The sequence below is a fragment of the Pseudovirgaria hyperparasitica genome, assembly GCF_010093815.1.
Source record: "Pseudovirgaria hyperparasitica strain CBS 121739 unplaced genomic scaffold EJ05scaffold_6, whole genome shotgun sequence".
NCBI lineage: Eukaryota > Fungi > Ascomycota > Dothideomycetes > Acrospermales > Acrospermaceae > Pseudovirgaria > Pseudovirgaria hyperparasitica.
This window is the reverse complement of record NW_022985554.1, coordinates 476,787-499,899: the sequence shown is the minus strand read 5'-3', so window position 1 is coordinate 499,899 and position 23,113 is coordinate 476,787. Positions and strand designations below refer to the sequence as shown.

At 52.7% G+C, this 23,113-nt stretch overlaps 9 protein-coding genes across 9 annotated transcripts; 3 read left to right on the top strand and 6 right to left on the bottom strand.

Moving 5' to 3' along the window:
* Positions 1-817: 817 nt before the first annotated feature.
* EJ05DRAFT_328580 (uncharacterized protein) lies at positions 818-2,990 on the bottom strand. Its single transcript, XM_033740827.1, has 2 exons — positions 2,609-2,990; positions 818-2,551 (listed from the first exon to the last, which is right to left on the bottom strand). The coding sequence occupies exons 1-2, from the start codon at positions 2,846-2,848 to the stop codon at positions 1,097-1,099; spliced, it is 1,695 nt and encodes a 564-aa protein (XP_033601445.1). The 5' UTR covers positions 2,849-2,990; the 3' UTR covers positions 818-1,096.
* Positions 2,991-3,341: 351 nt separating this feature from the next.
* EJ05DRAFT_463643 (mitochondrial carrier) lies at positions 3,342-4,992 on the bottom strand. The gene is made up of 2 exons (XM_033742724.1): positions 4,781-4,992; positions 3,342-4,724 (listed from the first exon to the last, which is right to left on the bottom strand). Exons 1-2 carry the CDS (start codon positions 4,808-4,810, stop codon positions 3,489-3,491), a joined length of 1,266 nt encoding a protein of 421 aa, XP_033601444.1. The 5' UTR covers positions 4,811-4,992; the 3' UTR covers positions 3,342-3,488.
* A 1,234-nt stretch (positions 4,993-6,226) lies between these two features.
* Positions 6,227-7,511, top strand: EJ05DRAFT_463642 (pectin lyase-like protein; the record flags this gene model as incomplete). The annotated part of the gene is made up of 2 exons (XM_033742723.1): positions 6,227-6,501; positions 6,554-7,511. Exons 1-2 carry the CDS (start codon positions 6,455-6,457, stop codon positions 7,509-7,511), a joined length of 1,005 nt encoding a protein of 334 aa, XP_033601443.1. The 5' UTR covers positions 6,227-6,454.
* Positions 7,512-8,363: 852 nt separating this feature from the next.
* On the bottom strand, positions 8,364-10,957 carry EJ05DRAFT_328485 (uncharacterized protein). Its single transcript, XM_033740825.1, has 2 exons — positions 9,039-10,957; positions 8,364-8,990 (listed from the first exon to the last, which is right to left on the bottom strand). The coding sequence occupies exons 1-2, from the start codon at positions 10,875-10,877 to the stop codon at positions 8,499-8,501; spliced, it is 2,331 nt and encodes a 776-aa protein (XP_033601442.1). The 5' UTR covers positions 10,878-10,957; the 3' UTR covers positions 8,364-8,498.
* A 347-nt stretch (positions 10,958-11,304) lies between these two features.
* EJ05DRAFT_328529 (Hsp90 co-chaperone Cdc37) lies at positions 11,305-13,242 on the top strand. The gene is made up of 4 exons (XM_033740826.1): positions 11,305-11,423; positions 11,478-12,032; positions 12,083-12,498; positions 12,549-13,242. The coding sequence occupies exons 1-4, from the start codon at positions 11,400-11,402 to the stop codon at positions 13,045-13,047; spliced, it is 1,494 nt and encodes a 497-aa protein (XP_033601441.1). The 5' UTR covers positions 11,305-11,399; the 3' UTR covers positions 13,048-13,242.
* A 1,409-nt stretch (positions 13,243-14,651) lies between these two features.
* EJ05DRAFT_451287 (uncharacterized protein) lies at positions 14,652-17,030 on the top strand. Its single transcript, XM_033742384.1, has 2 exons — positions 14,652-16,934; positions 16,995-17,030. The coding sequence occupies exons 1-2, from the start codon at positions 14,991-14,993 to the stop codon at positions 17,004-17,006; spliced, it is 1,956 nt and encodes a 651-aa protein (XP_033601440.1). The 5' UTR covers positions 14,652-14,990; the 3' UTR covers positions 17,007-17,030.
* A 64-nt stretch (positions 17,031-17,094) lies between these two features.
* On the bottom strand, positions 17,095-18,175 carry EJ05DRAFT_328421 (uncharacterized protein). The gene has a single exon (XM_033740824.1). The coding sequence runs from the start codon at positions 17,853-17,855 to the stop codon at positions 17,259-17,261; it is 597 nt and encodes a 198-aa protein (XP_033601439.1). The 5' UTR covers positions 17,856-18,175; the 3' UTR covers positions 17,095-17,258.
* Positions 18,176-19,109: 934 nt separating this feature from the next.
* Positions 19,110-21,682, bottom strand: EJ05DRAFT_327985 (glycoside hydrolase). Its single transcript, XM_033740823.1, has 2 exons — positions 19,469-21,682; positions 19,110-19,386 (listed from the first exon to the last, which is right to left on the bottom strand). Exons 1-2 carry the CDS (start codon positions 21,442-21,444, stop codon positions 19,239-19,241), a joined length of 2,124 nt encoding a protein of 707 aa, XP_033601438.1. The 5' UTR covers positions 21,445-21,682; the 3' UTR covers positions 19,110-19,238.
* Positions 21,683-22,664: 982 nt separating this feature from the next.
* EJ05DRAFT_475223 (uncharacterized protein) lies at positions 22,665-22,961 on the bottom strand. The gene has a single exon (XM_033743759.1). It carries the CDS (start codon positions 22,946-22,948, stop codon positions 22,784-22,786), a length of 165 nt encoding a protein of 54 aa, XP_033601437.1. The 5' UTR covers positions 22,949-22,961; the 3' UTR covers positions 22,665-22,783.
* Positions 22,962-23,113: the final 152 nt, after the last annotated feature.

Below are 23,113 nucleotides of genomic sequence, written 5' to 3'. Positions count from 1 at the left end.
GCAAAGATCAACACCTGCCGCTGGCGAGCGTTGGGGGCCCGCCGTCTCGTTAAGGCTGTCTGCTTGACATTGACTCCCTGCTAAATATGACGTCGCATTAGCCAGCGGCAGGCTACGCCGATCGCCCGTCTACTCTTCGATGCTACCAGCTAGCAGCAATCGATCCCCTCGATAGAGAGAGATTGGAGAACACGAGTTACGAGTGTCCCTTGTCTTGTCTGTGGTGCCGAGTCCAGCAGTCAATAATCGCTGTCGGGTGTCACTACAGTTTTACTCCGCCTTACACCTACCCCGAGACGTCGGACACGGTGTCGGCTCTCCAAGGCATATTGCGGAGTCCGCTCCCCGATGCCGAGTGATAATGAGACATCTCCGACACTGAAAGGTGCGATGGTGGTGCCTAACATCGGCATAGTTGGATAAATTCTCAAGGCCCAGAGCTGGCAGTGAGGGTGTCTGGCCACCTGGCGATGCTTAAGCTCGAAGGCAGGTCTGGTTGGGACGGGCGGAGATCGAGATTTGTATGCTTGTTCCAACATGGCTAATTACCTCTGATGAGGTGTATAGGTATCATTCGACTTGAGAGCTTGCTGATTTACTCTCATCTCTGATGAAGTGGATAGGTCTAATACGTTTTTACGCTTGCTAATTTGCTACCACTCAATGTTGGGTCATGTCACGGGAATTCTAGCTCCACTATTCACCCGTCCCCGTTCCCTACTTGAACCGCAACCCTGTCGGGCCTTGTCATCCTCCATGGTCAGTCAGCCTTGTACTCCACCCCAGACCCGGATAGGTTCGTCCAAAGGAGCGTGCGCGATATGTCACATCAGACGCTGACTAAATCTCGTTGTTCAACAAATAAAAGGTCATGTCATATGAAAGCGGATTGGATGAGTCTCCGTTCAGTGGTATCAATTCGTTGCGAAGCGCCTCACACGTAAAACAAGTTCGTGGAGTGAGTTGCAGATGTTTTGATCTGGTCCTCAACCCAAACTCCCACTCGCCCCATCTATCCATCTTCCCCAAACGCTCGTAAGCCGTTCATTAATATACCAGTTCGTAAGCCTTTCAACATCAACAATTCCAAACACCATCAGTAAGTCTCTCCAAGATCACTCAGTTTCCGATGGCGACTTGCTGGTGGTGGCATATCGCCTTCGATCCCTGCAGCACTGGTCCGCCGAGCCGGAGGAAAGCCACCGCTCTGCCGACGTGGGAGTCCGGAGGGAGTAGGAATACCGGTAGAATTCTTGTCAAGTGTGGTCCGACGTACGACTGGCGTAGGAATGCCGCTGTCCATATCCTTGTCTTCGGCTGTTAATGACATGCTTGACCGGGGCCTTGATGGATAGTGCCCGAGTGGTGTCCTCGCGCCAGACATGCTGCTCCTGCTACTTGGTCGGACATGTTGTTGGCTGCCGCCGATGCTCGCCCGACTGCTTGGTCTGCTGCTCGCGGTAGTCCTGTCCATCGCCGACGGCGGTCGTTGAGGCATCCCAAAGGAGAGCCGCGAGACGGACTGCCGGCTGCCTGTATCTCCATTACCACCTATCACCACAGACGACGTTGTACTGCCACTTGCACGTTTCCTGTTACTACGTACAGTGACCGTCGTTGGGATGTGATGCCCCAATGCCGAACCATTGCGAGGCGATGCACGTGGCGGCGTGTTGACTGGTGCAGGAAGCTTGGATCTCGTTGTGTGAACACGCTCCTCAAGTTTCTGAAGTCTTGCCGTTAGCCCACGAATCTGCATGAGGGAGCCAGAGCGTGGGAGTTCAGGCTGTAGACTCATGCTAGGTCTTGATGTTGTTGTTCGTCGAGGTACTGATGCTGGTACTGACGGCGTTGTGCGTCCGGACGCACTAACAGGTATTGAAGGCCCTCTTGAGTGACGTGGGGCACGTGAGCTATAGTATCCAGGTCTTGGTGTTGCATTTGCATCGACCACGGTCTGCTTTCGAATCGGCGCAGGTGTTGTCGGAGTGCGCTTATGGGCTACAGGAGCGGCGTCTGATAGAGGCGGTGAAGGAGGCGTGGGTGCATTTATCGATGCCCCTAGTTTCGAGGGTGGTGTAGAATTTGTGGGAGAAGAAAGCGTGGTGGCAGAGGTCGATGCCTCGGACATCGGAGAGGGCGGGCGTAAGGTATCCGTCGAATGCAAAATCGATCTGGACTCATGGTGTCTTTGAATTGTTTCCTCTGCGTGCCGAAGCTTCTCGTGGGTGATTTCCGCTTCGATTCTCAAGTCCGAGAGCTCATCGCGCAGCCGTTGAGTCTCTATGCGCAATTGTTCACGCTCCTGCTCCATGACTTTGAGCTCCTCTTCCATCATCACACCACGCTCTATAGCCTGATTGTACTTCTGTTCTACATCTTCCAACGATGAGCTAGTGTTCCTGGCTTGGCGCTCGAAGTCGTCATTCACGACTTCAACATCTCTTAGCTTTAACTGAAGTGTGCGTTGGCTGTCGCGTAATGCTGTGATCTCCTTCTGCAACGTGTTCTGTGCCGAATTCGCCTCAGCTTTGGACTGTTTGTGCTTTGTCTGCACTACTCGTTAGATTTACAGTCTGACATGACAGGATTATTCCAAATTACTTGCCTTCCACTCGTCAACCTCGTAGCCCAAGCTCTCCACCTTTTCCTTGAGCTGCCGCTCTCTTTTCTCGCTTGCCTCCACATCTTTTTCCAGTTCCGCCTCAAGATCCTTACTGCTGGCCTGGAAGTCTTGGAGCTCTAGCTCAAGCTGTTCGTACTGTGACTTGTAGTATGCTAGTTCTTCCTCTAGTGATGAGCCACTATGCAACGCAGGCGAAGACGGTGGCTCCTCGGTAGAGGTCATGGCGGCCGTTCAAGTGCGCGGGCTCCCAGGGCTCCGCACAGTGGTGGTATAGGGGCTTGCGACTCTTTGGTGAAGTATGTCCAGAGTCGTGATTGAATTAATATCCTATCGATTGGGAAAGGCCCTCGGCGCAGCGTGTTGTGGGATTAACTGTATGTGTCGGTGAGGGTTGCGGGTCCTGGCGCGATCTGTATAGAGTCCTGGGGGTGTTGCTGGCGTGCGGTGCGTCGTGGGTCGTGTTTTCCTGATGTCCAAGTCCGGTCCGGTGGTCGTAACTGCTGCTGTTAGTATCCTGCCTGGTGGTGTGGTGAGTAGGAGTGCTTGACGTGATTCAGTCTTGTTCCGTATATTGTGGTGGGAGGCGAGGGGGGCTGGGCGTAAACTAACGATCCTGGTCCATGCGTTGTCAGGGCAAGGGATTTAAGTTTAAGCCGCATGTGATCAGGCAGTCAACAATAAGTCGTGTCACCCTCGTGTTCAATACTTCTCAGCAATAGGCAACATATTTATTGAATCTCAAATGGTTGCATTTTGGTATCTCAAACGAAATATCTGCGAATTTGTCGCATGAAGCTTCCCATCACATTTCTTTAACTCCCGAACACCCAATATTATCCCTTAGCCATCCCTGTCCATTTTATTATTCATCGTCATCAACAACGCCCCACAAAAGACTCTTCGTAGTCTCCTTGCTCTCAACATACAAATTCTCGACTTCTTTTTTCCCTTTCGAAAGCGCTTCCTGCGTCGACTCTGACGCTTGCTGGAGTATTTCTTGACCCTTCGTTGCAGCAGCTTGAGCACCTTCTTTCGCCGATTCAGCCATTTGTTCTGGGGTGGGATATTTCTTCAATGCCTTTAGAATCAGATAGTACAGCTGTATGATTGCGAGATGTATGCGTTCCTTCATGAGCATGGTCAGACCATGAGAGAAGAACCCTTTTAGTACTTCCCCTCCTACTCCCTGATATAGCGCAAGGATCCCATCCTCGTGTGCAATTCGGACAAGGGAGCTGAAAAGGGTCAATTGGTGCGCGGCGACTTTGCTCAGCTTTTCTGTGACTTTTTCATGTCCTTTGGTGTCTTGCAGCTTCTCTGTTGCTACAGGCGAGACTTGCGCCCGTGTTTTAGCCAGCGAGAAGGGGTATGTAATTGTAGATGCAAGACTTTTGCTCGCAGCAGCGAGCAGAAAGGTCAGCCAAGGACCTGGATTTTCCCGTTTCGACCTCGGTACTGTCATTTTCAGAAACAGTTCATGGAACAGAAATGTCAATGATGGATTGAGCGTTAATATAAGCGTCGCAGAGTAGCCCGACCAAAATCCTGCGATGCCCTTTTCGGCTTTGGTTTTCGATATGATCTGGGCTAGAGATGCTTTTGAACCTGGCGCAGCGGTCTGTTTCCGAGTGACGACCTGCTGAATTGGTGTTGTGAAGAACTTCCCGAACGCTCCCGCTGCCATTCCGACCATGAGTTCCTCACTGACAGGTAGAGATTTCAGGTCTTTGTGAGCATTCTGGCGGCGCGTGCGTAGGAAGTTATATGCAAGGAAGAAGAGAAAAGAATCGGCGATGCTCTTTCCTGTGTCGTATAGACATCCACTGTAGAAAGCCGAAAGGCCCCCGTCTTCTGTATATATCTTCTGCACAGCATCTAGTATACCGTCATATGTCTTCTCTTCAGATCCCTGGGTCTTGTCTGGCTGGTTCTGGACTTTAAGGCGCGTGATGACAAGTTCAAGGGGATATATTAGAACGTTCGCGACAGCGGTTGCTGTGGCTCCCGAGAGAGCATGGCCGAGTGCAGGGAGATCAGGACCCCCTAGCTTCTTGGTGGGAGACTCTGCCTGGATCTGGTGGTACAGAGCAAACGCATCCTATCTTATGGTCAGGTTCATATCCTACAGCTGAGCTCCATCCATGATGCTCTCACCAGCTGGCTGTTGTATACAAAGGCCGCCATTGCTATACTGCGAAGCTGAGTCAACGAGAGTTTAAGGCGTGCTTTGATTGATGATGCTCTCTTCAGATGCACACTGCATAGGATGAAGTAAAGAGCGTCACGCCATGTTGTGAGATATTACCCCGAGGTTGAACACAACCACGAACTGTCCGCATGAGATCATCGTCCTTGGCGATTGCTCGTATGCGCGCCGGGAGCCCATTGGAGGGCACGCCAGCAGGCCGAGGGGCTTTGGTTGCTTTAGTGCACGTGCGAGTGGCCAAAGCTTCCCGTTCGCGTGGACCCCTCGGACGCTTCACTCCCAGGTCATCAAGCGTTTCTTCTCATCATAACATCGCTCCCCTATCGTTGTTGACTTTATCTGTCTCTTAGAAGGTCCGTGAATGCCCACGATGCTTTTATCCGCTCGTCAGGGCAGACTGCCAGTTGTGTTTGCTATACAAGGATTTCATTCGTGGAAATGCAGACATCACCATTAATATTGATCCCTGAGCACTATGCAATTCCAATCAATTGTTTCAGACGATGTCCGCAGGCTTTCAGTCCGTTGAACCATTATTATGTCATGATCAACGAGTGTAGCGGGGATATGGTAGCTCTGCTTAAAGGCTTGTCAAGACGTCAATTCCAGTAATGTCAAACAGTAGCTTCGAAATGATTTCCGTGTTCTTGTTATTACTCCTCCAGTCGCTCAACACGATACTCGCTGCTCCTGTGAGAATCAAGCTTAATCCGGTAGGTATCAAGATCAATGGCTATCAACAGGAGTCCGATTACGAGACGTGGACTATCTCCGAGAACGGCTCTTCTACCGCGACGTTCAGGAACCTAACCTTGACACTGTCGGCTGGAGATGGCAGCACCCTCAAGGGCAGCTCGTACAAACTTATCTTCACCAGATTTCTAGCCTTCCTTGGCGAGCGTATAGTTGGCGAGGGAGTCTCGACAGATCTCACTACAGGCGTACCTATATCTTTAACCATCGACGGTCTCGCCGCCGGCGAACATTCTCTACTAACCTATCACAACGCCTGGGATGCTCTCGCTGGTACTGCTAATATATCCGTCTCTGTGAATGGTACTCCAGTCATTAAGGTACGAGCAATTTTCCAACACTCATGTGCCATTTACCCAGCTAAGCAACTGGTAGAATCGAGTTCAAAGCGTTCGGGTGGACAATATATGGGACTCTGCCTCATCCTACGTCACCTTTACCGTAGAAGCGAACGCCATGGTTGAGATCAAGTACACGCCTGTGGTTTCGTCTGGCTCCGGGGACAAACGAGTTTTTATGAATGGGTTTGAGATAGATGCTCCTAACGTCAAGTTACAGGCTTCCTATCCTTACCCAAGCCATTCGGACGAGCACGTCGATGGAGATTCCGGTAGAATCGTGGCAACTTGGAAGGCACCTAAAACCGCGTCAAGCTCAAAGTATAACGTCTATTTTGGGCCCGGGTCTCCTGAGAACATGCAAATCGTCGCATCGGATCAGGCTCAAGCGACAGTAACCTTTACTAGTGCGCAGTAACTCTTTCCTTCAAGGGATAGGATTAATACTCTGTAGATGTGTCTTCGCTCGAGACCTACTATTGGCGAGTCGATATCATCTCAGACGGTCACACCACCCCAGGACGAACGTGGATGTTCCGACCACGTCAATTGGCTTTTGCCGGTGCTGAGGGCTGGGGGTAAGTTGCGTCATGACCAGAGTGAGAAGAGTCGAGTAACGAGAACAACCAGCCGATTCGCCCGCGGTGGCAGAGGAGGAAGGGTGGTAAAGGTCACGAGTCTGGACGATTATGCTACGACAGCCACACCAAAGGCCGGCACCCTACGCTATGCTCTCACAGTAGAAACCGGACCAAGGACGATCATATTCGACATCGGAGGTGTAATCACACTTACTTCTCGCCTCACCATCAGCGGCAATTACATTACTCTGGCCGGCCAGACCGCACCAGGCAAAGGCATCGCCATCCAAGGCTGGCCCCTCGGCCTATCAGGAGCATCCGACATCATAATGCAGCACATCCGCGTCCGACCCGGAAACATCTCCGGCGAAACAATCGACGGCATCGGCATGCAAGGATCCAACAACGCCATCTTCGACCACTGCTCCGTAGGCTGGTCCATCGACGAATCCTTCTCCTCGCGCTCGGCATACAACATCACCCTCCAAAACAGCATCATCTCCGAGCCCCTCAACGTCGCCGGCCACAAAAACTACCCCGTCGGAACAGCACACGGCTACGCCGCCTCCATCGGCGGCGACGTCGGCTCCTTCCACCACAATCTCATCGCCCACGCCTGGGGCCGCAGCTGGAGCATGGCCGGCGGCGTCGATCCCGCCGGCGCCTTTGCCGGCCGTCTCGACATCCGCAACAACGTCGTGTACAACTTCGGCGACCGCGTCACCGACGGCGGCGCCCACCAGGTCAACTTTGTCGGAAACTACTACAAGCCCGGCCCCGCCAGCTCCCGCCGCTTCGACCTCCGCGCCACCTACGAGGACAACATGCCCGGCTCCCAAACCTACCACTGCGCCGGCAACTCCATGCCGCCCTTCTTCGCCCAGGACGCCGTCCAAGTCGTAAATGTCCCCGGCAATGCATCCCCGGCGTCCGTCACAGGCGCCTGCTGGGCAAGCATCTCCTTCTCGCCCGCGCCAACATACCAGAAATTCTTCCCCAAGCCGTAAGACCCCTCCTCCTCCTCCCCATATCCCCCCCCCTTTAACTGACCACACCACACACACACACAGCTTCTTCAACCCATCCACAACAACCCACTCTTCCACCGAAGCCTACAAACACGTCCTCTCCCGCGCCGGCGCCCGCGCACCCACCCTCGATCTCCACGACACCCGCATCCTCAACGAGACCCTCCACAACACAACCACATACACCGGTTCCGTCACCGGGCTCCGGGGCATCATCGACGCGGTATCCGACGTCGGCGGCCTCGAACACTTCCCCACCACCACACGACCCGCCTCATGGGACGCAGACAACGACGGCGTTCCGGATTGGTGGGTTGATGATGATCATGATGATGATGGTGGCGATACGCCGGGATGGGATGCGCTAGACGGGTATTTGCAGTTTATGAGCGGGCCGCATTTATTCGTGGGATTGGGGCGGGAAGGGCGGATTGGGTTGCGGGGGTTGAGTGAGGGGTTTGTGGAGCCGGTGGTGTATAGCGTGTCGATGGTGCGCGAGGGGAAAGGGGAGGTGCGTTTGGATGGGGGTGACGCGGTGTATAAAGCGGCATTACTCGCGGGGTCTTCAGCGGTTGATTGGATCTTGATGAGCTTGGTGGATGCGGAAGGGAGTGTGTTTGAGCAGAGGGTTGGGGTGGGTGTGTTTGTGGGTGCGGAGTCTGTTGAGTGAGTGAATTGTTAGAAGGTGTGAAGGGGGAAGCATGTATGTAGTGTGAGAGGGAGAGGAGGAGGAGAGTGATGGTAGATTTGTGGGATATGTGGGGTTTTTGTAGAGTGTGATGATGATAATATATACACACATACACACGAAAGCTTTGAGACTCTCGGTCCTGCCAGGCCGCGTCTTAATGTGGACGGGGATTTTGGTCTTACAGTCCAGCCATGCGGACCAATTTATTCAACGCCCCTTACGCCGTTAGAGGCTGACTGCCAAAGCCATCGAGACAGTCATGATGCCATGGGGCCTCATCGCCGCTTCTCTTCAACAACTTCCTCCTCCTCCTCCTCCGCCTCCTCCCGCTCATGCAGATCCTCCTCAATCTCCTCCTCCTCACTCGGCTTCGGCGTCGTCGTCGTCGTCGTCGTCTGCGCCTGCTCACCACCCGTGCGCTGCCACTCCATCAACTTACTAAACGCCCCGTCCGGATTCGCAGTCAGCTCCCTATAGCTGCCCTGCTCCGCAACCTGGCCGTCCGCACCAAGACAGATAATCACGTCCGAGCGCTGAATCGTGGACAGCCTGTGCGCAATACTAATGGTCGTGTTGTGGCCGCGAATCAGACGGGCGAGGGCCTGATTGACGAGCGTCTCGGACTCGGCGTCGAGGGCAGAGGTTGCCTCGTCGAGGATGAGGATGTCGGGCTCCTTGATGAGGGCACGCGCGATGGCGATGCGCTGCTTTTGGCCGCCTGAGAGCTGGGTGCCGCGGGCGCCGACGTGGGTTTCTAGGCCGTCGGGCTGCACATGTTAGCGGGTGTGTACAAATGTGGTAGTAAGGGAGCTTACAAAGTCGCTGATGAATTGGCAATTGGCCCTGCGAGCGGCGGATACGATCTGGGCACGGGTGGCGTGGGGCTTGCCGTAGGAGATGTTGTCTGCGATGGTGCCGGAGAAGAGAACTGGTTCCTGTCCTACGTAGCCGATCCTTCTTCTGAGCTGTTTTGCGTTGAGACTTGTAATATCCTTCCCATCGATCTCGATGGTTCCGGTGTTTGGTGTGTAGAAGCGCAGAAGCAAGCTTGCTACGGTCGATTTTCCGGCGCCACTTGGGGCCACAATGGCAATGTTGGTGCCTTCCTTGATCGTGAAGTCAAGGTCCTTGAAGATGGTTACAGCGGGTCTGGTTGGATAGCTGAATGAAACGTTCTTGAACACAATGTCTCCTTTTGCCGATTTGACTGGGAGTCCGGTTGTCGGTGACAATGTGGGATTCCTGTCCTGGAGCTCGAATAGTCGACTTGCGGCTCCAACACCCTTCATAAGCTCGCCATAGAAGCCCGAAAGACCCACCATACTGCTGCCCGCGTAGACCGTGTACATCAAGAACGATGTCAGCTCTCCGATGGTGATTGATCCACTCTTGACCATTCCACCTCCGATCGACAGAATAGCCAAGATGGTAAGATTGCCCATCAGACCAGTGCTGCCGTAGAAGCCTGCGGCAACTTGGGCTTCTTTCTTGCCAAGCTCGAAGATCTTCTTCACTTGCTTGTTATACCGCCCGACTTCTTCAATCTCTCCGACGAAAGCTTGGCTAGTACGCACGTTGCCTAGCCGCTCCTCTGCAATCTTTGTCAAAGTACCAAGGCTCTTCTGAATCCTCCGACTTAGCTCACGCAACCTCCTTCCAGCTAAGAATGCGATTATGCCCACTGGAGGAGCAATCAGAGCAAGGACTCCTGTCAACTTCAAGCTGACCCATCCCATCATGACAAAACCAGCCGTTCCACTGACTATTGAGCGCAGTCCGTCGGAAAGGTTCTGAGTGATACTCTTCCCAACGATGACGGTATCAGAACCTAGGCGAGATATCAGGTCACCGACACGATTTGCGTCAAAGAACTCGGCATTCTGAACAAAGGTCTTGCGATAGAGGCGAGAACGAAGACGTGCTACGATTCTCTCTCCGACAATTCGCAGTATGATGATACGCATGTAGTTTGAAGCAGCACCGCAGGCAAGTACAGCACCGAGGCCTAGGTAGAAAGTGGTCATATCGAGACCGAAAGGTAGTGTCTTGCCGTCTTCTCCTTGGCCGGTAGCAATGTCGAGAATCTTTCCAATTGAGAAGGGGACCGACATGGATACTCCAGAAGATATGAGTAGAAAAAGGAATGCCCATCCAAGAGTCTTCGCTTCCGGTCTAGCAACTTTTATCAATCGCCATAACTGGCTTTGTCCACCTTTGCTTCCATCTTTGCTCAGTCTAGCGGTGAGATCAACTTTTGCTGCTTGCGATGCCTTCTCAGATTTCTGAAAGTCCTGGTCTAGTCCGTCTCGGTTGTCCTCTGCATCCTCGGGGTTTGTCTTGCCTTCCTGTTCTAGCTCCTCTTTATACGATAAAGGCCGGTGACGTGGAGGCGGTGGCGCCTTTCCCTCCTCACTCAATGCTCGCGATAATGAAAAGACGCGTTTCTGTATTGAATTGACTGATGGTTCGCGGTCTATTAAGGATCTTGCGCGAAGCCCTGTCGTATGTGGACTTCTTTGCGGTTTAAGACTTGGTAAGGAGATGATCTGCTGTGTTCTCGATGGAAGAGGTCGAACTGAGGATATCTTGGAAAAGAGAGCTCCGTTCCCTGTGCTAGACCATGCTCGCTGCGCGAGACCGAGTGAGCCGCGCATGGCTCTGCGCGTGTTTGGTTGAGGGTACCGGGAGATTCAGAGGTGACGTCGTAGCAGAAACAATTACGAGGAAACAAAGTAACTGCTTGATGCGATGATATGAACGAGTTCAAACAAATGCAATGGAATAGAAAAGCTAGCACTCATGATCAAATGAAAGCTCAGATGCGAGGAAATGCGATCTCTCTAGTCAGGAGGATGACGGCGATATTCGGCATCCAGCTCTTGACATATGAGAGCGAAGCTTGGGGTAGTATGCCCCACTTTTCCCTTACGTGTGCCTTAGGGCTCAGGCAGAAACTCAGCGGGGCGGCAATCCATCGGTGGAACATAGTAGAATGCACCTGCAGACAGCTTGACTCGAGAGGCCGCAATCATACATTAACGCTGTGACTCGCCATATTCTACATATAAGCTACAAGCGAACTCCTCCCTCTGTCTACACCGGCATCGCACCTCCCACGAAGCTCGAATCAGAGTATATACCGACGACTCTCACCCCACCTAGACAGCCTCGCCAATATGGTAATCAACTATAGCAAATGGGTGCGCCAGAAGAGTTGAGCCACTGGAATTAATTTCTCTAACCGCAGCTTCTAGGATGCTATCGAGCTCAGCGATGACTCTGACATTGAGGTACACCCTAATGTCGACAAGCGATCATTCATTCGCGCAAAACAAGCACAAATACACCAAGAACGCGACCACCGTAAACACCAGATAGCGACTCTGAAATACGAGCGCATCATCAACGACGGACTTTTGAGACGTATCAACAACCTCCTCACAGCTCTCAAGTCGCATAAAACGTCAGAGCGAAGTGCAGATGAGCTGGTATTTCAGTCGCTAATGGAGTCAGCGGGGGACCCGGCCGAGGACAAACCCCCAGCGCCACCTGCAGACGTCCACAAGAATGTAGGCGAGCAGCCTGCGTACTCCAAGATGATGGCGTCATTGATCGATCAAGTAAAGAAAGAGGTGGATCAAGCGAGCGGAGACAACAGACTGGAAGCGTACCTTACAGAGATAGACAAGCACAAAGTCAAGGTGGATGACTTACAGGCCGAGCTCCATAAGAAGCTGGCAGAGCTAGAGACGGAAGAGAAGAGGCATATAACCAGTGAACACCTGACAGAGGGTTTCAATTATTCAAAGGTGCAGGCATAATGAATGTACGACAATCATAGCGACTGACAGACGACTAGGTAGCGACAGCTGAGCCTGGACCGGCATCATCGAAGTCTACGGAGCCAGAATTACTCAATCCTGGAGCACTGAAGGGCGACCCATTAGCGCGGACGGATGCTGGACTGTCGTCAGGGGCCGAAGCGGATGTTGAGGATGCGACAGGCGACGATGTGGACGACGACAGTGTCGAAGCTAGTCCGATCGCGAAAGAGTTTGCAAAGATTCCTATGACTGATTATCGAGCATCACACGATTTCATCTCGAAAAACACCCAGATCTTGAAGGAAAAAGAGACGGATGGTCTACTTGTCGAGGCTTTCAACAGTGAGCTTGAAGGGAAAACAAAGCATGCCAGGCAATGCGTGCACCAAGCTCTGCTACTGCAGTACTGTCGCTCTTTAGGCCGCGACGGCGTTGCTTTGTTCTTCAAGCGGTGAGTAAGGTCTGGCAGCATGCATATAACCCAACTGATGATCAATCTAGAGTCACGACCCAAGGACACCAAGCGCAAAAGCTGTTCACGGATGATGTGCGCGATACATATGGACGAATCCACACGCGAGCAGCGGAGATCAAGAAGGAGCGCGAGGCAAATCCGGAGCCGGAAGCAGGAGTCGAACAGATTCAACTGCACGCAGTAGACCCGAACACACAGATCAACATTGCGGTGCCTCCAGCAGACTCTGAAGACCCTGAAATTGTCAAGTCACGGCAGCTCTTCGAAACGTTCCCACCCGGACTGCGACGTGCGCTCGAGAGTGGAAAGTTGGATGAAGTCAACAAGGTTCTGGGCAAGATGAGCGTGGAAGAGGCCGAGGAGGTAGTCGGACAGCTTGGCGAAGGCGGTATGCTGAGTGTGGAGGAGGGGGTGATTGACGCGACGACGGAGGAAGGACGGAAGACGGTGGAAGAGATTGAGAAGAATCGCAAGATGCCCGGGATGGCAGACGAGGAGACTCTTGAGGCCGCGCCACCGTCGTAAAGGTCGTGTAATGGCGTGTAGAACGCGGGAAACGAAGGTAAAAAGCGAGAGAGATGTTCATGGCACGCACGTGTAGCTGTAGAGGTATGTATGGATCAACACAGCCACTGAAGCTACGTGATGACGACATGCCGAATACGATACAGCATACCACTACCTACCAACCATTCATACGATGGCTGCTCATGACGTCTGCTCCCGAAATATCGGTCCCACGTGTGTATGTAGGTAGTGTCAAGAAACGTGAACAGGTCCAGGGTCTTTGAGCAGCGTCTACTATACGTCTGCGTCCTGCGTCTGCGCGTCTCCGTCTGCAGGCGGGGTCTCGTCGGGCAGAGGACTCGGGAAGCTAATGGACCAGCAGCCCCCCTTGTCCCGGCAATGAATAATTACCTATCATCCATCCATGACCTGCCCTGCCCTGCCCTATGGAATGCTCTCGATACCCGACCTCCTCTAATAAACCAACCCGAGATATACGTTGGAGGGGTTGACGGGTTGACGCAATGATGAGTGTGTGTGTGTGTGTGTGTATGTGTGTAACGTACGTACATGCTGCGCCGCTCGTCTCCCGAACACGACGGCCGGCCGCTCCTCGACAACGTGTCACGAGCAGAACATCGATGAGATGCAGACTGCACGAAATGACTATTTGAGAGAAAGCGTGAAAGTCCGAAGTTCAGCATTGTTTCTCGAATAGAGGATGGGCTGCAGGAGTGGTAGGTAGGGATGCCTCGTATAGATACATATGTACATACTGTAATTACTATACATGTGAGCATGTCGGTAGGGGCAGTGCGGGGGACTGATTGGGCCGCCGATCAGGGCCAGAAAGACGGTGGAAATCGGCGTTTCTTCCTGGTTTTTCTCCCCTGCATTTTTTCCAGCGACTTGACGGTGGGGAGGTTCGGGATGTAATTATCAAAGGCAAGGAAGGGAATGCGAAAAGGAGGGTAACAGTCAGAATCAGCTGAGTGATGAGCAGGCCATAGTAGTAAGCAGTCAGCGCGGAGAGTTTGTTGGTGATCAATTAATTACAGAGCAGAGAGACATTTCCAGTCCTCGGGCCGTTGTGTGCATGCTGCGGTGATGGATAAGATTAGATCAATCTTATCAATCAGTCAGTCATTCCTTTGACTACCACGACCCACTTGGGCGTTGGGTCGATGGACGGCCAGTATGTCACAGACTGGATAACAACCCACTCCCACTCCAATTCCAAGAGACAAATTGTTGAGATGCGACGACATCAGCATCGTCAGGAGCATCAGTAATATGTAATTGACCAATTAATTAGTTAAACCTCATGTGTGCAGACATCTGACCTCATCCTCATGAGGCGTGAAGAGAGGAGAGGGAAAAGGCTTGGCAATGACTCTCGCTTTCATCCTCAGCCGTGAACTGGTGACGAAAGTGGGGCCCGAGCAGCCAATAAGACCGACGGATCTAATCTTTCTCGGCTTTGCTCTCTCTCAGTCTCTCTCTCTCGCTCCTACATCGCATCGCCGTTCCCTTCCATGTTCCTTTTTACATCCTTCACTCCCTTTGGCTTTGCTATTAATATTATATATCCTCCCTACCCCAATGTTCATTCTGCTTTCTGTTCGCCAAACTGTCTCTCCTACATATTGCTCGCTTCACGCGCTTCCTCCGCCACCCCTTGACCTTTCCTACTCGTAGTTTCTCGGATCTGATAACACCTTCCCGTAAGTCTGTCTCTCTTCGCCCCACCCACCACCTTTGCATTTCCTCCCCAGACTTCTGCTGAACAATTGCTGCTTGTCTGCTTGATCAGCCATGACATACCCAGGAACAATGTTTGCTGCCGTCGTGGACATTGCAAGTTGCATTGACCTCCTGCTGACTCCAATGCCTCATCTACAGGCCATTCCTATTACTTCTCGGGGACCGTGTCTCGTCGACTTCGCCACCCCACCCGCACCATGATCTCACCAGCTACACCACACCCGAAGGGCCCGAGGATACCCACCACCGAAACCTCACACCCAAACGATCCTATCCCACATCCTCCCAGTCAAGCTGTTGACAAGTTCGAACTTGCGCCGAGGCACGATAGTAACGCATCCGTCACTTCGGAGTCGTCTGGCTTGCTCGAACGCTTTGAGCCGTTCGACTCAAGCGAGGAGTCGGAAGCACCCTCAACCCCAAACACAGAACCTGTAGATGAGGCCACAGACGCAATCAAAGAGCTCTCCTTGAGTCCTAGCGCAGAAGACCAAGATGCGACCCCTAAGCGAAGACGCGCGTCGACCACCCTGATTTCAGACAATCCCCCGGAACTGCGCAGGCTTCTTGGGGAAGGAAATGCTGCTACGCGACTGATTGAAAAGTGCTGCGGCGGTGGATGCTGTTTCGTCAAGACACTGCCCCCTGACACTACTGATCCAAACTTTACACCTGTCGTCCTACCCGACAACCAGGCTTTCCGAAGCCTTGGCCTCAAACTAGGGCCATTGAGTCTGGACACAACACTTTCAAAGATCCCTGAACTGTCCGAGACTACCGTATCTTTCGATCCCGTCGCTCAAGACCAGCCGAAGCACACTACCCTGGTCCACAAGCACCCACCGACCTTTGTGCAGCCGCATCCACCCTACGACGTGTTTTCAGCGCCAATCTACCATGCCCGTGAATTGACAAAGCCTGGTGCTGAGAAGCGAACGTTCCATTTTGATCTGGACGTCACAGACTACCCAGATGAGAGCGGTATTGACTTCAAAGTTGGTGGTGCTATCGGTGTGTGCCCGCCAAACGCGACTGAGCTGGTAGATGAAGTGTTTGATTGCTTAGGTATTCCGAAGTTTGTTAGGGACAAACCGGTCACTCTGAATACGTCTGGTGGTCGCTGGCCTACGATCTGGGGCGAGGAGCAGCCTCGCCAGCTTGTGACAACGCGACGAGAGCTCCTAACCTGGTGCTCTGACATTCAGAGTCAGCCACCGACAAAGCCATTGCTCCGGCTGATGGCTGAACATGCGTCCGCGCCGAACGAGAAGCAGCTGCTCCTGTATCTGTCGTCAGCGGAGGGTCAAGGCGCCTTCTGTGACCTACGCACATCGTCACATTTCACGCTTCCTCAACTACTACGCGCCTTTCCCTCGTCACAGCCACCTTTGGCCAGCCTGCTTTCCGTTCTCAGTCCATTAATGCCCCGGTTCTACTCCCTTTCCAACGACCCTCATATTTCAAGTGAGCGTGAGGGTGGTCGCCGGCTTATCGAAATTGCCGTTTCGGTCCACGAAACCTCCGATTGGCACAGCGAGAACTCGAAACGCACCGGCGTTGGCAGTGGTTTCCTCGAGCGTCTGGCGCACAAGTTTATCGAGGCCGAAGCCTCTGGCATAGACCCGAAATCCGTGCTCGACCTCCGCGTGCCACTTTTCCGTGGTCTTATGGCTAACCCGCTGTCACGTGAATTCGGTGGCGATGGCCCTATGATGCTCATCGGCGCCGGCGTCGGCATGGCGCCTTTCCGCGGCTTCATCCTCAACAGACTGAAGAACGCCAACTGCGCAAACAAGATCTGGCTCGTGCAGGGCGTGCGCGACTCGATGCTCGACGAGATCTACTCTGGCGAGCTGGGCGACCACGAAAAGGAGATTAAGCGGGTCGTGCAGAGCCGCAAGTTCAAGGGCATCCAGGGCGCGTCACGCTACGTGCAGGACGAGGTGCGCCATCGGGCAGACCTCGTCTGGTTCGTGATCAATGCGCTTGACGGCCGCATCTTTGTGTGCGGTAGCAGCAAGGGCATGGGCGAGGGCGTCGAGCAGGCGCTCGTCGATATCGCGATGGAGAAGGGCAACCTGAGCGAGGAGAGTGCGAGGGCGTTTTGGGAGGCCAAGAAGTCGGGCGCGCAATACATTGCTGTGAGTCTATCTTGGGGATCGGCTGGTGGTCATGAGATGGTAACTGACATGTGTATGCAGGAAACTTGGTAATATTCGTTGTCGGATATTTTTTTTTACCGACATCTCACTACTACGACACTTTGCGCCGGGCTTGAAAGGTTGGCTGTACATATACACCTTATTCGCGCGCCTGTTCATACATATATGCCATTTTTTTTTCTCTTTCCTGTCGGTCTACATTCGTGCCTTCACATCTCGGTGGTGGTGGTGGTGATGATGGCGGCGGCGGCTCTACTTGTTATATTTTGGTATACCCTCTATCGTTCCCGAAACAAAAAAAAGTTATACTACTAGACTAGGAAGGGGGGGGCTGGTGGTCTTTTTTGGGGAATCGGGGGAATTAGGGGAGGGGGAAAGGGGAGAGGGAAAGGGGAGAGGGGGACAGGGGCAAATGGCCCGATGGTGTATGTGATCTGTGTGTGGATATGTGTGTGATTGGGAACATAGCGAGGCGTTTTTATGTGAGCTTGGGGAGGTTTGGAGGTTTGGGGAGGTTTGGAGAGAGGGTTTGTGGTATTGGAGACGGTTCGTGGGATTGTGGGATTGAAGAGAGTGAGTGAGTGAGTGAGAGAGAGATATTGTATCATTGCTTGTCGGGCGGGGGGTATGAAAACAAGTCGAAAACGGAAATGAAATGAAATAAAACGAAGTAGAATGGAAACGGAAGTGAGAGATGACGTGGGATTGAAATATAGTTTTGTTTTTGTGAGTGAGTGGGTAGTTGGGTGTGAGTAGTTGGGAGTGAGTAGTTGGGAGTGAGTGAGTGAGTAAGTGAGTAGTTGGGAGTGAGTTTCTGTATATGAGTAGACAAGACGCGTCGTATGGCATACCATACCATGAACGCTTGTCATGCTTGTACATCCTTCTTCTACATCTCATTGCTCAATACTCCGTTGCTTTCTCATCGCATGTCCGTCTCTCTCTCTCTCTCTCTCTCTCTTCCTGGCTGTTGCTTGATGGCTCCATTGTTTTGTTTCTTCCTTGGTCGATACTTGTTGCTCATATTGCTCACTGGCCTACCCATCCATTGTTCATTGCTCATTGCTCGTTGCTCATTGCTCGTTGCTCATTGCTCATTGCTCATTGCTCACTGGCCTACCCATCCATTATTCATTACTCGTTGCTCATTGCTCATAACTCATAGCCCATTACTTGATAGTTCAAGTGCGCTCGCTGCCTGTTGTATTGCTTATCCGGTCACTTGCTTCATCATAGCACTACTACTACCACCACCACTCGTCCATCCATAGCAGCTTATCTTCTCCTGTCATGCTACTTCTACGTACTCAAGTCCTGCGTGCTCGTCGTCTACTGCCAAGTTCCGTGCGTGCGTGACCATTGTCTGTGACTGGCATGGCTGGACTGGCGGATGGCTGACATGGCTGAAATGAGCAGCAAGCATCATTCATGCTTTCTCTCACTCGCTTCATTTCGATTCATCTCTCTCACTCGCTCGCTTCGTTTCGATTTCATCTCTCGTCCTGTTCTCATTGAATGTGATGTGATGTGCTAGTCTAGTCTAGTCTAGTCTAGTCCGTCTACATGGATGCTTATCCGCATGCCATGTCATGTCATCTTTCTCCATCTCCATCTCCATCTCCATCTTTCATCTTTCATCTCCATGTAGTCGCTACAGCCCCTCCTCGCCCCTTTCATCCACTCATTCCATCCTAAGCCAGCCCTTCACCCCATCCTAAGCCAGCCCATCCACTCATCCCATCCCATCCGAACCATGCAAGCCACAAGCACGCAACACATGCCCGGCAAACAGCCCGGAACGAAAGGAAGGGAAAGAAAAATGCCTTCAACAACAAAAACAGCAACAACAACAACAACAACAACAACAACAACAACAACAAGAACACACAGAGAGATGATATGCCACTTTCCACCTTCCACCTGTCCATCCTCCTCTCCTTTCTTCTTCCCCTTCTGCCCCTATCCCACTTCCCATCATCTCCTTATCCTCCCATCATCCCTTACCACCCTTCCCTATCTCCCATAATCTACCCCCTCTCAAACCCCCCAGAAACCCCAACAACGCCAAAAGTAAAGATATAAAGCCCCCTGTCCCCCCCCAACAACAACCCAGAAAAAAAGAATTGTACAGAAAACCATGCCTCATGCATCCCTCATGCATCCATCATGCATCATGCATCGCATCATTGCTCTTAATCGAATGCCATCTCACAAAGAAGAGCCCAAGAAAACACCCACCTCATTGAAAAGGAAAAATTAAAAAAAACTCAATCCAAGCAAAGCCTAAATGCTCTGCCCCGCACAATCCGGAATCCTAACGCCCTTCTTCAGATTCCGATTCACGTCCATAAGCCCCCACTTATCCTCCCACTCCCTGCCCTTGTCCGGCTCGTTGAACTGGATCTTCCAGGGCTCGTCAAAGGCTTCGAACCTGCGCAGCAAAAAAAAAGTCGATTAGCTCAAAATGCCCCTTATCCTCATCACCAGCATCACTATCATCAGGAGAGACTCACCAGAAAAACTCAGTCCCGTTAGCCAGGCTCTGGCACACGTAATTCTCCATAAACGTATTCATCTCGTCAATGCCCGCAATGCTGCCCTGCGTCTCGCTCGTGCACGTGGCAGAGCCGCAGCTGTTGCCGCCGGCGCTCGGCCAGCCAACCTCGCTGACAATCTGCTTCTTGCTCGAGTTGCCCGCGGTGAGCGGGAGGTCCTTTTCGTTCCAGAAGCTCCACGTCCAGCCCGAGGCCGCCTCGGCGGTGACGCCGGCGAAGAAGGGGTGGATGTTGCTCATTACAATGTCGACGTCTGCGGCGAGCTCGGCGGTCCAGTTGTCGCCGAGGTCGGCCGCTGCTAGGGGCAGGTTGATGCCGTGCTTGGTCATGTTGGTGCGGATCTCGGACAGGTTGGCGGCGAATTGTGTGATTGTCAGGTCTTTGCGGTAGAGCACTTCGTTGCCGACGATGATGCCCTTGAACCGGTCGTCGCCGTAGGTGTCTAGGATGGACCACATCTGGCTTACTTGACGTTCGTTGGTGGTGCTGTTGCTGTCAAGGTGCACGCCCAGCCAGACCTTGACATCTGGCAGAGAGAGACGATCGAGGGCATGCAGCACCATTTCAGTTTGGTTGCAGTCAGTGCCGTAGAGACGGATGGCATTTGTGAGCTGCGAAAGAACGGCGACGTCGCGAGTGACATTATTCTGGGAAGGCGGATTCTTGATGCACTCTGGGTATTGACTGTTGATGGGGGTGTAGTCCATACCAGGAAAGACCTTCTTCAGCTCGGAATTGTTCATCAGTGCCTGAATCTCCTTGGAGTTCTTGTCAAGATCGCCGTTCTGTGCTGCGTCATCAGCTGCCGACTGTCCATTGCTGGTGGATGTATTCGCGCTCTTGCCCTTGAAGACAACGCCTCCGAGGATTCCTCCGACGATAGCACCGATAATGATGAATCCAATGGCAATGCCGACCAGCCACTTCATGCGCTTGCGGCCATGGGCCTCTTTCTCCAGCCACTCTGACTTTTCATTCGGATAAGCCCCATCGAGCACTCCTACGGGAGCATAACGTCCACCAGCGTCATGAGACGCGCTCAGCGCAGCACCGCCAGCAGCCACACCTCCGACTGCTCCAGCCGCCGCTGCTGTACCAAGACCATTTTGACTAGTGCTGCGGTGAGCAAACGGAAGCATGGATCGTCTTTGCCTGGAACTTGTCTCGGGTGGAAAGTCCTCCCCATCATCCTCGATCGTGTTTGGGTCTATGTGAGCCCCGGCCGCCAGCTGCGAGTGACTATCAGACCACCGATTGTAAGGATTCTGCGCGTACGGATGGCTGGCATTAAACCGATCTTGCGACGCGTTCTGATTCTGGTCCCATGGCAGGCTTCGTTCGGAGCGGGTAGCTGGGGAACCTGTAGACATTGCGTAAGCAGCGTCTGAAAAGGGACCACCAGAGGAGTTTGAGGAGTATCTTGAGGCTTGCGAGTGGAGTTGCGGAGTGCCGGATAAAGAGGCAGGCACATCACGGGAGGGATATGGCTGATCAGAGGCGTCGTACCGCCGACCCGAGGCACTGTTACCTGAACGACCCCAATTGTCAATGTCTCTCAGAGCCTGAGGCGCATTGTCCCGCTCGTTTGCGTTGCTGGCTACACCATATGCAAGGCCGGTGACACCGCCCCCAACGGCTCGCTCGCCGACATTGTCCATGCCTGGCGTCACGAGCGACTCTCGTCGTTGGTTCACCGGGATGCCGTACTGCCTTTCATTCTGATGTTGCATGTATGAGTTTCCAGGACTGAGACTAGGGTGACGATGTGCTGGCGGTGGAGGAGGAGGCGGAGGAAGGCTGGCGGAGGGAGGGAAATGGGAGCGCTCGTCGATGGGTGAGACGTTTGGCGGATCTTGCGCGGCTTGTTGTTGATGATTGTCGTTTGTGTGGTCTTGCGGGTAGTATGAATAATTGCGCTCGTCGTAAGGCATCATGAAGAGAGCGCTCCGGAGAGGTGGTAGAGGTGTGATCAGAGTGATGCGAGTCCGTCATGCACAGCCGAGTGAGTTTGCGGGGCGATGCACGGCTCGGGAGCGATAGGAACAATTGCTGCAGCAGACGGCGACGCGCAAGTCCGCTCCTGGATTGGGGATTGGGGATTGGTGAGATTGCGAGATGGACAGAAGCTGGAGGATGTAGTAGTAGTGTGGGTGGTGAGAAGAAGGGAGGGTTGTAAGTGTCAAGAGTGTCAAAGAGTGAAACGTGGGAAGAAGAAAGCGTCGGTTCCAGCCTGAATTCCTGATTGAGTGGTTTGTTGGCGCCACCTTGCCCGGAGCAACCAGCCTCGTGATGACGATCTGCCAAGACTCCTTTCCTCCTCTTCACTTCTAATATCTCTTCTTCCTTTTGTCCTTCCACATCTCATCTATCACTACAATCTACATAGATCCTATCAACACCGCAATCATATTCAATAGTCTCCCACCGCTCCTGTGCTGTGCTGCCGTGACCTGCCACTCGCCCGGAACATAAGCACGATCAGCAGGCATGTCATCCCGCTACTACCACACTCACCCCTGTTAGACCAACAGACGGCAAACGACGACGACGACGACGACGACAATCCATACCCACACACAAGGCTACAACTCCAACGTCCCATCTCCCTTCTCCATCGCTGCAACGCCTCCAATAACCACACCGACGCACCAGATCCCCCTCAGAAAAGATCTCGCCGCTCGTGTCAGAGTGAGTCAGTACAGTCTAACCTGCTGCGCGCCGACAAATCCAATAGTCCATCCAGTCCATCCAGTCCCGCCAGCCTCCGCATATCCGACAACATATCCTATTCCCAATCTATTCTTAGCCCCTTCCCAAAGCGGTAAGCCGGCTAATATATCACCCACAAGCCCCTATCGTGGCGCAGCACCACCACCAATACCACCACCACCAATACCACCACCACCAACTATCACCACCAATACCACAAGGCCGCACGTCTCACACCCATAAATCAATTTACCTCAAACCCCAACCAACAAGCACTTTTGTGGGCGAAATGTCATGCTTATAATTGATAGATCTATATATGTATGCATGCATGCATACATCGGACAACCCCTGCCCCTCATCTCATGCAAGGCTTGCACCCCAAAGCAGAACCCGCATCTATAAAATTGCGCGTGTGGCGGACGGACGGACCTGCTGGATTACTGGACTACATACTGGAGAGCCATACACACAGTAAGCAAGCAAGCAGGCAAGCAAGCAAGCAAGCCGAAGCGCGCAATGTAAGCAGATTCCAACACGAGGCACGTGTAGGCAATCTTCTTTCTACACTGTAATTGACCAAACCGCTCTAGTGCACATATATGAATGGATAGTGTCTCTCACTGTCTCACAGAGCAGAGCAGAGCAGAGCAGAGCAGAGCAGAGCAGAGAGAGAGAGAGAGAGAAAGAGAGAGAGAGAGAGAGAGAGAGAGAGAGCCTTGTATACATACCACTTTTGCCGTCCCAGCTTTTCTTTTCTTTTCTTTTCTTTTCTTTTCTTTTCTTTTCTTTTCTTTGTCTCCATTTATTTTATTTTTATCTTATTCTATTCATTTATGGAGATGTGGTGGTTTCTTAATCTTTCTTCTAGCGAAGATATATATGTGTGTGGGA